The sequence below is a fragment of the Ptychodera flava genome, chromosome 2 (assembly GCF_041260155.1).
Source record: "Ptychodera flava strain L36383 chromosome 2, AS_Pfla_20210202, whole genome shotgun sequence".
In the NCBI taxonomy this organism is placed as follows: Eukaryota; Metazoa; Hemichordata; class Enteropneusta; family Ptychoderidae; genus Ptychodera; species Ptychodera flava.
Genome location: NC_091929.1, coordinates 7,737,384 through 7,750,424, shown reverse-complemented (window position 1 = coordinate 7,750,424; position 13,041 = coordinate 7,737,384). Strand labels below are relative to the sequence as shown.

At 39.7% G+C, this 13,041-nt stretch overlaps 1 protein-coding gene across 2 annotated transcripts in view; it reads right to left on the bottom strand.

Annotated features, from left to right (window-relative positions):
- Window positions 1-12,856, bottom strand: part of LOC139152568 (uncharacterized) — a 14,237-nt gene extending 1,381 nt beyond the window's left edge. Inside the window, exons 1-2 of one of the 2 annotated variants that reach the window (XM_070725801.1) lie at window positions 12,512-12,856; window positions 1-1,228 (exon numbers count right to left, since the gene is read on the bottom strand). The exon at window positions 1-1,228 is cut by the window's left edge and continues 1,074 nt beyond it. In XM_070725801.1, coding sequence (XP_070581902.1) covers window positions 1-1,183 — 1,183 coding nt within the window. In that variant the 5' untranslated portion in view covers window positions 1,184-1,228; window positions 12,512-12,856. Of the gene's footprint in view, window positions 1,229-5,521; window positions 5,737-12,511 lie in introns of those variants that run through there. The other variant, XM_070725791.1, reaches the window with a different exon arrangement.
- Window positions 12,857-13,041: the final 185 nt, after the last annotated feature.

Here is a 13,041-nt window from a genome sequence, read left to right as displayed (position 1 = left end):
CGTATTCAAATTTCGTTCCTGCATAGAATCGAGGCTGGTTGTGTTGGTACACCATTTCCTCACACGTCATCAGTGGCGGCCCAAGTCTTTCGTCATATTTTTCCTTGTCGTACTCAGGTTCAATATCAATTTCCTGGGGTATGTGTCCTGGTGTTTCGTCATCGTCTGTCATGCGAATGACCGCTTTTCGCCTCCCCCTCCGACCCCCAAGTCTTCTAGCCTCCATTTGAGCTCTAAGGTCATTGATTGAACTGAAGAATGATTGCTTATCGGGGACATTGAAGGCACTTATTCGCCTCGTTAGTTTGAAGAGTTCATCTCCGGTTTGCATCCCATTATGAAATTCTTTCGCTTTATCGGCAAACTTGTCTCTCTTTATCGCCAATTCACCGATATCCCCGTCAGCGATCATTCTTTGGATTTCCCAGGGCGAGTAGTTCGGAAGATGCCGACGAGCTAGTGTCATAGTTGAGATCGACGTGGTCGAGATGGTAATGCTCGGGAAAAAAGATTCATTTTGCAGGGTGTTCTCATTCCTATGGTAAATTTTCTTACATTCTTGGCACATATTTGGTCCAAATACGTCACAGCATTCCCTAGAGAGGTCGTTTATGTTCTCTGTTAGTTCCTCGTTTAAAATACTTTCTGCACGTATGCATGGATATTGTTTGTACTTTAAATTAAGAAGTTTGTTCTCCATTATTCTCTCGGTCACTGCCACCGTGTGGGGGCGCCGTTTCGCAACGGGAGTGACCCGGTCGATTTCTGACATGCTCTCAACAAGTCGGTGTCTGGTCATGGACGTCGAGCTCCGGTGTTCATCGTTCGCCATGGCAACTAAGTCTATCGCCCTCACCTGGAGTTCGTTGTCATCGGGTTCGTGCTCTGGCCTAATTCGTATTTGTGGGATTGTGGTTGCTGGTCGTGGACGAGGACTCGCGGCATCTTTGTCCTCGGTGAGGAATACCTGAGGCAGGTGAAATTTATCCGTCGTTTTCTTCGAACCACCCGGTGGAGGCGTTCTCAGTTCCTTCGGGAGTGTTTTCTCGAGCATGAGCAACTGAACTCGTTCGTGGAGAGACTTTTCACCGGTCCGAGATCTGGCCGATCCGGCCAATCGCCGAGGACTGAGATCTCGTTTGAGCCTCGTTCGAGGTGTAAATCTACTACTTGTTATGATCATCTTTCGACGGCCTTTCCTGACCCATTCCTCGGCCGGGTTGTACACCTGGAAGTAAACAGAAGATATAGCAGTGAGATGACTTTCAGTTGTTGTTTACTAGATCTCTTTATTGTCAAGTTTGTAGCGACCAGTTGCCTATCTGTTGGAAAATGTTGACAGAGTGGTAGATGAATCATAATTTGCACCATCACGGACACACGAGAAGAAAGAAAATGACACACACAATTTATATCATCTACCACGAATATTATGCATTACAGTCTAAAGAAGGGACTCTATAAGCACAGGGGCAGGTGGCTATTTGCCCGACAAGAGGGCAAATAGACTCTCGCTTCGAGGGTATAATGTTTTTATTACGTGCCTCTCTTACAAATTTTCACTCGACATTCACGCTTTACTTCCATGATAAACGAAAATCCATTAAAACTAGGACAATTTTCATTGTCGAACGGCGCCATGATATATATTAAAGCATTGTTATACGGTTTATCGATGTTACCGCATGAATTTTCTAAAAACCGCAATTTTATGTCAAACATGTAATTTTATTATTTTTAAACCCCAAGTTGTCAAGAGTAAAATAGTTCCGGGTCACTTCCAGTCCAGTGATGACTATGCGGCCCGCTACGTCAGCAACAAGTTACCATTGAATGCTATAGGGCGCGTAACGTTCTAGGTGGAGGTCTGCAATAACTACCAATGTGTTACTCGGCTCAGTAAGATTGTTTCGTCAGAGTCGTAAAACAGCGCGTATCCTCAGTCCAGTGTTGTTTACGTGGCATTCATGTAATGCTTTCTTCATATTACTTCAGTTCAGTGTTGATTTTCAGAAAACATTTCATATCACTGGAAAGCTACGCCCAGACACTAGAATCAACGCATATCATTTTTCCAAAACGACAGATTTGTTACCAGTGTAACTGAAATAATCCACATCTATTGAAAAAAATAGAACGAAGCATGTCCCGTGTAAAATGTACCACCGTGTTGTTATCAGTAATCTGTGTTGTGGAACGTGGCATACAGCTAAAGTCAGCAACATTCAAATGAAAATTAATTTAATCAGTACGGAAAACAACTTTTTATCGCAATAAGAACTTAATGTTTATAGTCCATCGAAGAGTTTGAAAATATCAGATTGAAACATTATGCCCTCAAAAACCGTATTCTCTTCAATTACAAGAAGGGGGTGGGGCACTTTCTTAACTATTTCAAATTACCGAATTGGTATTTAATTTTGAAGTTATTCGAAGACTTGATACTTGACGTTGATTTTCAGCAATGACATTGATTCTACAATTGCTGCGTGGGTTGTGGATTATCATCATAGTTTTATTGACATCCGGGATATTGGTAGTGCATCTCGAATAATAGTATTTGTTAATGCCGACAGCAGAGATGACACACTTTAAAAAGAATGCTCTCAAATTGTTGTTTCGCCTTATTCATTTCCAAGTGTATTAACGTTAAAAACAGCGATGTCAACGAGAAGGCCATAACCAATTTCCTGTTCGTCACGTGTGCCGATGGCCTATTGACGATCATTACGTCATTATGGCCCAATACACGCATGTAGAGAGTCATCGATACACAAAAAATGTTTGCTCATCGTTAAGGATGCATTTCAACTTGGTAAACACACTACAGTGGTGGTGCACTCTCTAAAGCGAAATTGTTTGCCAAAGCTCAGTTATGAGTTTGGACAATTGTCTGCTCTGTCTACTCCAAGGCCAGGTTATATAAATAGTGTATGTAGCTAACAGAGTAAATGTATTGTAAAGGCAGACCTGAGGGTAATGACCCTTTCAAGTATACCCGTTTCTTCGCCGTGTGGGAGTCCCAAACGCTGCTAACTGGCAATTCCGTCAATTTGCATGAATTTAAAATCATTTCGCTACAATTCACGTCGTCGCAGCAGCCATAATCATGTGTAACAAAAATATGGCTATCAAGTTTAACTGTTCCATTACATCAAGGTTCACACAACAGCTCTCTCTCTCTCTCTCTCACTCTCTCTCTCTCTCCTCTCTCTCTGCTCTCTCTCTCTCTCTCTCTCTCTCTCTCTCTCTCTCTCTCTGTCTCTTCCCCCCCTCTCTCTCTCTCTCTCTCTCTCTCTCCCATCATTTATAATAAAGTGGTCAGCTGCTTTAAGTAATTCTCCTTGCTATTTTCATCACATTAATGAATAATAAGTGAAACTTTCTAAAGAAAAGCCCTAAAGTCTACTCGCGAAATCAGGATTTCTCTGTATTAGTAAAGTTCAAAGGTTTTAAATTGATGAAGCATAGTGGTTAAAGGGACATTAGCTGTAACTGTTGACTAATTTTTCACTACTCTGTTTCAATGTATCAACTACAGAATTTTACTATATCCGATCCATCATGACCAATGCCCGTTGTCCTGCTTGCCAACACAGCCTGCATATGTGAAATGACCATTGTTATTGTTGATAAATGTATTCTAGTCCGACCTGAATACAAAATTTAAACAATAACAATGCAGATTACACTCATATAGGGTATATTTATGAGCTAAATATTAGGAATTTCTCCATGATTCAGGGATTCAAACCAGAAACTGCAGATGATACACAGAAACAAACAAAATAAAAAATGACCAAAGTTACAGCTAATGGATCTTTAAGTACAACGGTAATTATAAGGTTAACGTTAGGTCATAATGCTAGATTTTTTCTCTTCATACAGACACGCCGCTGGCTCAAATCAGTTCCAGATGTTGGTTTTAATAACGATGTATGCATCCAAACAGAAGAGAGATTGCCATTTGACGTGAGGAACTTCAGTTCGTAAATACAAGTCCTTTACGAATATTTTCAAACAGCTTGGTATAAAGTCTGACATGATTATAACAAATTTGGATCGCGTGCATCAGGACGTGGGAACGAAAACCTGGTTGTTGTGACGATGACGTCAATGATTTCTGCAGAGTACATGAAATGGATAACTGTAGAGCGAAATGTATTATTGATCACTTGGCAAGTAGCAGACCTCACCAAAGGTGTCTGACTACATGTTTGCTAGGCTGTCGTAACTGCCGATGAAAAATAGCGCTACAATGTTTACACAACTAGTAATAAATACTAGAAGGCGAGTTCAGAGTTGAAATGAACAAAGGGCTAGAAACACATACTTGTGCGCACGTCAATATCGAACTGCTATACGGTAGAGGTTCATCGATTGAAACAGTTCGTTCGTACACTTCAAGGGCAGTTTGGTTTATCATATACCGTGCACAGGAACGAGAGATGAAGAAAAACAACGGTTTGTTCAGCAGATATCAAATATTCAACACCAAATTTCTTTCAGACATTGCTATATAGGACTGTTACGCCGACTGGGGAGGTGACATATTTAGTTCTAGATGTATCGATTCCACAGGATCGCCTGTGTCCATTTATAAACCCTTGACTGTTTCTAATTCTTTGTTTGATCGAACTGACGAAACAGATCGATAAAAAACGCAAAGCAACGTGACACGAATCGTTAGAAAGCAAACCAAACACAAACGTCAAAAATGATGATAACATATCGCTACGGGAGGTCATAATTCTCACTCACAATTAATATCAAGTTCTGGATAGTCGATTTATCGGGTTCACAGTACGTATTCTAGTCGGTTACTGAAATAAGTCACCCACAATTATCGGCTTTCTCTGCCCTCCTCTGAATTATTAAAGTTTGAAATTAAAATTTCAAAATAACATCGACGTCACCCTAATCATACTATACGTCTGCAGCCATCGCAGGATTAACTCACAGCTGTGGCTCGGCACACATTCTGTGAAAGTTCTAATGTTTTTATGATTAACTACGAGAATACCCTCACCTCCTTGAACAGTGGTGAACGGATAGTTGGTATTAGCAACCAACGAGCGTGTTGATCCAAGCCAACAATACAAATGCCATTATCCAACTCAAGGCGACAACCTATATCATCAGAAGCACAGGTGTCAAATATAATGCAGACGGCGACATTTGTCAAATACGTCTGTGGTTTGTGAATGTTTGTAGGGCATATGGACGATGTCATGTTAGAATTAACCCATTAGACTCATGTTTCACTTTGTTTATTCGCGAAATCACCGAGAAGTCGAAAAACGTCGCCTAGTCCCGTAAGCTGCAGGGCCTGTCATTCAATTATTAGTTGAACTCAAAATTGTAACAGTTACACGTCAGGTGAGATGTCATGCTTGTTTTTTGCGTTGGCAGTGCGACCTACCACGATGGGTAATGAAAAACGAGCCGTATTTCCTCGTTTTTTGGTAACCCATCTTATATAACTAGAACCCTGAAACGTCATACAAGACTCGGCGCCTACCTGAAAACTTGAAGCATTCATATTGGCGGACAACACAACCGGCGGCGTTCCTGAGCTAAATTCCCACCAATCTTGATCCAGAAGTGGTCATGTGTGGCAAACCGGCAGCGTGTAACATATTGCACATTGACCTGTTGACCAACGTATATGTCCGTACTCTAGCCTGGGCTTCGCAGTTCAGTTGTGCGACCGCCAAGCTAACTTGCCGCGTAAAGGGTCGATCTTGGCCGTTGTTAGGTGCTTCGGGCAACGGGGCAGCCACAGCCCCCCTGCAAAGGTTGCTCGCTTTTGTCGGGCCGATGTTACGCAAATCGATCTCCCTATTGAAACAGGAGCGGCGGACTATAGAAATGACTGTGTACACCAAAGTACTACCATTTCTGTGCGCGACATTTGCAAATAAATGAATCCCTACTAATACATGTTTCAGGAACAATGGTTTCAAGGGCTATTACCAATCAATAACAAGAAGCATCCAGTAAACGTGTGCTGTTACCACAATTAGTCGCCTGACAATAAACCAAGTCTATTGGCTCCGATCAAACTGTTTTCTCTCTCCTTCTCGTTATGCCACAGTCCAAATATTTTCACTTCGTGCGGAATACAAACAGCGTCTCCAATACCCTGTCTCCGCTGTTTGTCACGAAATCGGCGAATTAGGCCCCACACATGCCGTATTGGACAATGCGCGTCACGGAATATCATCGGATACCCTTTTTGGAAGACAGTGAACGCAGTGTAGCCTGAAGTCAACATTGAAAACTACTTTACAAAAATACCTGTATGTTGGCGGCCATCTTCAAATATCGCCTGGTAATCACACAAGTCACATAGTTTTGTTGTTACATGTCAACGTCAACTGTCAAGGCAGACTATGACTTAAGGTGGTTGGAAAGGCTATTTTGCACCAATTCTTTTCTCAGAGTTAATGTCAAGTTTCAAGTGTTAGAATCAAGATATTTAGTTCAAATTTTCAGGATAACTCTTAGTTAATATTTTCTCCAAAGAATATAAAAATTGTATATTTGCAGCCATGATTTGAAATATGACACCAGTAAATATTAAAATTTAATTTTTCATATTTTTTTTACATATTTGAATTTAATAAGAATTGGATAGTATTAATATTACCAAATTAGTTATAAATATGTTGACACTATTTATTTGAGATTTGTACGGCAGGATTTGTAAATAAAATTTGTTTTTATGATTTTACATGGGTTTATATATCAAAAAATTATTAAAATTCTTTCAAATTTCAAAATGTGATTTTTCAAAAGTACTTCAAATACAGGAAAATTGTGCCAGTACAAATCTTATCTGTAACCTTGTTAATAGGCTGTAAAAATTCCATGTCCATATCTCATTTCAAAGGTGGATTAAATTGGTATACAATTATGTAGGAAAACTGTTGTTCTGTCAAAAATGTTGAAAACAAGCCATATTTGCACCCCTCTTTTGAAGTCATAGAGCAGTTTTTTTTTTGTTAATCTCACTTTTGACACCTCTTTGACACTCAAAGAATCTAAAAATGCATTTACAATAGCAGTCACTCACTCTGAATGCCAGCACCACCTTGTCAAACTTTCCTGAAAAACAGCAAATAATGACTTTCCCTTTTCAAACATTTTATTAACAGCTAGGGGACCTCTACCATAGTAATACACTAAGGACTCCCCAACTTCTTCTTATTTGGTCAGTTTTTCAGAAGTTTTAACAGGCTATAACTCTGCAATGCCTTTGTGCCCAAATGTCTAGTTTTTTTTATTCCACAGAGAATGTTGACTACTTTTATATTTTAATAGTTTTGTTGAAATTTATAACTGACGCTCTAGCCTTTCCAACCCTTAATTGAAGTTAAAAGAAGTTACAACATTAACACGAGTGACCTACGAGCTATTGTTTGGGATCTCTTTACTCCTTAAAATTGTGCAAAGAATGGAAGTCGTACAGCTTATTACGGGTGATACCCAGCGATTTATTAATGAATAAATGGCTTTAGAGCTTTGTTTTCGCCGCTGTAACGGTATGCCGTTGTATGAATTCAACTTAGAATAAAAATGTTATCGGTCAGATGAACGGTCGGCCCGGTACAAGGTGTTGTGTAAAACTTCAATATATAATGTGGCCAAAGTCTGCACTGAAAGGCAGATTTATTCTACTAAATTTAAGTCTGTTTGGATATGTACAGCTGGGAGATTCACTCTTTGTATTAGGTTCTTGATTTGTCACGAAAAATGCATATCATGGTACATGATTTCATCGTGTCAATACAATATGTTCAAGAAGTTTAAGGTATGCGTTCCAGCATTTTGTTCGACGTGTCTTATGCGACGCAAATGACGATCAAGTACATCCAGTGTGCATAATTGCCGCAATAAACTTGAATGTATTAATAGCAATGGCCGTAAATGGCTGTAAAATGATCGTTAAAGGAAAGAATGGTTGCTCGTAAACATCACAATGTATTCATCATTTAAATAAGTGATTAAAAATAAACAAAATACCCTGTCCGGAAATTGATTTGCCAATATTAACGTTATATAATTTGCTGATCGTAATTATTCGCTGTTGACAGCGTTTGAATTAACACAGTACATCGCAAGGAAAGGAGAACTTATGCTAAGTTTCTTTGCACGTGTCTCCTACAAGTTCGAAATTTCAATGGAGGACAACAACAACAGTCGTGGAGGAATGCCAAGTTTATGAACACTTTGTTGGTTCCCCATTTGCAAAGGCACGGCTTAATACTTCATCATGTTGGTGTGCTTGTATGGACACTAAGTCAGGTTTTCAGTCCAGTGACATCATTGGTCTACCTCTTCTCTGACATTGGTTAGTGACGACAACATCCTGTGACAGGGCTAAAAAGGGAAGCCTTCTTGGAGGGAGTGGGAATGCGCAAGCAAGGCGACTTTTGAACTAAACTATTCCAAAATCAACTTTACGAGTCCGAGACTGCGCAAATCGAAATTCCAAATCAAATTCTTATGACATGAGTCAGAGGAGAAGTGATTTTACAACGCACCAAAACACAGTAATACATAAACAGTGTCGATACCCTGAGAAATTGATCCAAATGGACTATTGCAGTAAATTGAAACCCCGTTTATTTTATGGAAACTTTTGTTTCTTCATATTGGATTCAGCGCCCAACAATGTAAAGCAAATTACGACGATTTCCCGTCGTTTTGTCCTGTTCGCAAAGAAAACTGACCACTAGACCTTGGGATGGAAGAAGGTAACAAGCCGTTGTTGGGGGAGGGGGTGAGTTCCAAAATCTGACATTCATCCAAGCAGGCACAGCCAACAAATTTTCCCCACGATTCGACATATTGTAGATTCTAGCTATATTAATATTATAACAAAAGCAACATGACTTTGAAGAATTATGGCGGTTGTCACCTGCAGCCGATGATTTTCCCCTCTGACTACCCTCCGTAATTTCTTCTAGTCGATCCCCTTACCAGTTCTTTGAAACGAAGATTCGCTGAAATCACACAAAAAGTCCCAAGGAAATCACCTTTCTCAGCCATGACGTCATTAACAACTGCCTGATGGTCGGATTACATTAAATAATCTGCTAACCATGATAATCTAATCCGACAACAAAGACGACAAATCTCTGCAAACATATCTATGTTATTAACAGGGAATATCTATCTCGCTATTGTATAATAGGGGCTTGTTCAACGTGGCCTTGGGGTAACTTACTAGACCTGATTCACGTCGGTGAATTCGAAAAAAGATAAAATCATCTACAACAGTTTCTCTTGTGTCTTTTTTTTTCATACAAACATATTTGAAATTTGGCAGCCCAAGTCAGGATTTCCTAGCTATCGAATGCGTTACCTTTGAGTCTGCGCAGTAGTGAGTTACTTTCTGCCGGGTTCACTGAGTCTGTAATTCCGGGTGAATCTCCCTATATCACAGGCTAAAAGCGCTATCAACTACGATGGTGCCTGTGCCCTATATCGCGTAACTCATTGCGTTCACTCAACCCATTGCGTTTACCCCACTCACGTGTATCACATGGAAACAGAACACAAATCCTCGCATTTACCCCACTCAAACATTGACAAGACACATACTTGAACCAAGTCTACGGTTCACCCAGATTATGCTTAGGATTTTCGGAATTAAAAAGCTTGCTATCTAACCGAAATGATGAGGCAAAAATTTATGTTTTTATTTCATTTCACTTTTGGGAGTTTTCAAGGTAGCCAGTGGCATATAACGAAAACTATACAACATGAGTGTTCAAATGCAGAACTGAAATATAATGACGATGAGTTTTGTGTTCAGAACTGTGACGTTCGTACATATGATCCTAAAACTTTCAAGACATTATTACACTGCCCTAAACACGAGTAAGTGCCTAGTTTGCATTTTCGGCCTTGTTACGGTAGAGTACTATCATTTTCCTTTAGACATATTTAAAGAGGGTGTAATAAAGGCTAATATGGATTGGGTATCGACACTCTCAAGAGTGAGAAAATAAGCTTGTTTCTTGTTGCAATAATAGCGCGAGTCAAATACGTGTGGTGTCTAAATTTAGTATTTACCCATTATTCCTCTTGAAACTTGCACGTGTTGTGATATGAACTATATTTTCTGAAGTATTTTTATTTTATTTTATTTTATTTTATTTTATTTTATTTTATTTTATTTTATTTTATTTTATTTTATTTTATGTTATGTTATGTTATTTTACTTGCACGTATTTTATTAGGCTTTGACTATAAGTCCGGATGGGACGCACACGTGACAAGCACCTATGTGAAAGCGTGTCCCTCCACTAACATACAAAAACTGCAAATAAAAAATAAATAAAACGATAAAAAAACCGAATGAAATAATTTATAAAAGCTACAGTAATCACAAACAGGAAACATTGTTTTACCATACTAAAATAAAGTCGAAATGGCTCAAATAGATCTGAATAAAAATAACATGTGCAGTGAGACATTCCGACTTATAGGTAAATATATTTTCTGAAAAATAATCATTTAAAATACACTATTTCAAATTTGCCCTCATATGCCCGAAAGTAAGAAAAGGCTTGTTTGCATGTAACCGTACCGATAACTGATAAGTTGTCATCTATAACTGACAGAGGATTTCAAAATAAAGGAGAGTGGCCTAATTCCTGCTATCGTGACTGGAAAGAATTGGGCGGGAGGGCTCTTTAACGACCGGGCACTTGCAAACTATCTTCGTGTGTCCACACGTTAGTAATTATGGCGTGACTTTACTAATTGTAAGATTTCTCTGCAAATTGAAATGATGTGACTGAAATTGGAAATAGCGAAGTTGCTTGACTGAACAATCGATATATGTTGAGAACATGCCGAGATCAGTGCTCGTGAGAAAGGCTATTTCGGCAGTTTGTTTTGTTTGCGCTTTTGAGCTTAATTATTCAAATGAGAGACCAGTCTAGGTCACATGCACAAATATCTACGTGCTTGCATGCACACAAGCATTCTTTTGCTAAAGTGGTAGTCAACAACAGACGTACAAGTAAGAACTTGACAAAAAGGAGTACAGAACAAAGTGAACAATAGCACAGGTCATGCACCTGTTCGTGCGGCTTTATATATCATCGGTAGTTTTATTGACTGTATGCGTCGACCCCGTGACCCCGTGGTCGTTTCGCCCCCACTTTATCGAAGTCACAAACAAAGCTGTATATTTTAACGCATAAGCCCCGGGATCACAATTATCGTTATGCCAGACTCGAAACACAAACAGTGTGTACTAAATCACGCCTGCCTGTAATCGTAGAGGACGCAAAACCTCTGGAGCTGTGGTGGTCGTAAAGAGTGTGAAACTAAAAACATGGCTTATTTATATGCAATCCCCTGATTTGCTGATATAAACAACTTACAGCGCAACACAGTTTACGTACATTTAGTAATGTCAAACGTAATTCTACCAGGATAATACGATCAGATACGTCGACGAACTAAATACACCGCTTTGCCCAGGGCAATTTGCAGAGAACAAAGATTAACACGCGCTGGTTTGTAGATTAAATGAACCACACCAACTTTGTACCGTTCCTCTATTCTGGATAATATATGTTCTCTATCATATTATTTGGTAGCACACAATAAAATTGAAAATCGATCACACACCGTGGGTTAATAATCGTAGAATCAGTTTAACACGTCTTTAGAACACCAATTTCACAGAAAGATATAAATCATGTTCTATTACAAGTCGTATGAGGACAAAAAGGGATATGAGTTTCGATTTGTGAAAATGTAACGCATGATGGCGTTATGTAAATGAGCAAATTAACAATTTAAGTTTAATTTTGCCACCTTTTCCATACACAAGTAACTTGGTGTCGTGGTCACCGATTCTCACATCGACCGTGTCATGGTGCGAGTACCGTGACATCACTCCCTAGCAACGGGTACTGAAGGCTTTTAAATGCGTACATAAAATGCTTTGCGTTCTAAAGGACATTTCTTAAGCTTCACTGCCGTGATTAAAAATCGCACAACTTGGAAATTATTGGCCTAATTAAAGAAAGTTAGTTTGTTTCCCCTTTCATAGGTGACAGAAATGAAATCTGTGTTTTTGAGTTTTCTTTGTCTACTGCGAAGATGCCTGGCCTTGGCATCCGCGACCCTACTAGCGGGGTAAAATACCCTGTATATCCCTCTTGGGCAAATTTGATACGAACACTGTACTGTCTGGTAACACGCTGACAGAATGCAAGAATAATGCGAAACAGAATTCCCATGTTTAACCAAAGACCACCACTGGTGTACCAGATTCACGGTTCACGTTTACAAGTTAAGTTATGCCACTGGCACCAAACACCACTTTTTCATGGACAAGCAGCAAAGATCAGCGCTATTTATGAACCGCTTCGGTCCGACACGAGACATGTTGCGAAAAGAATGTTAGGTACTGGGTCTATGATTTGTATTTAAGTAAAAATTCTATCTTGTATGCGCATTCATTCAAATTACTTACCACTTCAACGCCTAATACAGTCGGCGACTCATTTCCCTATCGTGTGAAGAGGTTAATGCTGTCCATACATCTACATCGTATTAGTTATATTCGATGAGTGAATGAGCGAGTCCGCCTCAACCCCAGTTTCCCAAGATTAGCCACGGCGTTAAATCGTTTGGTATTGTAACAGCCTACCGCCGACCTGCGATTACGTGAATAACCCAGTGTGGACTGCAAGCCACCAATTCAAGCCAGAGTAGTATACGAACGCCAATAAATTGACGAGGTACAATATCTTATCGCAGCAACTGTGTCACACTTGAATCGTGAAATCCTCGACCTCTGGCTTGGTACTTACGGCACACCCATGGAAGAGCGCCCTCAGAGTGGTCCGCATATGGTAGTCCGCAGGGGCCTGGGCGGCTCGAATTGCTACACAAACACGTCACGTTACTCTCACTGAATATCAAATATATTTGATATCAAAATCGGGTATTTCTCTTTCGAAAAATCTGAAAATATTGATACATGATTGTCTTAAAGGTGAC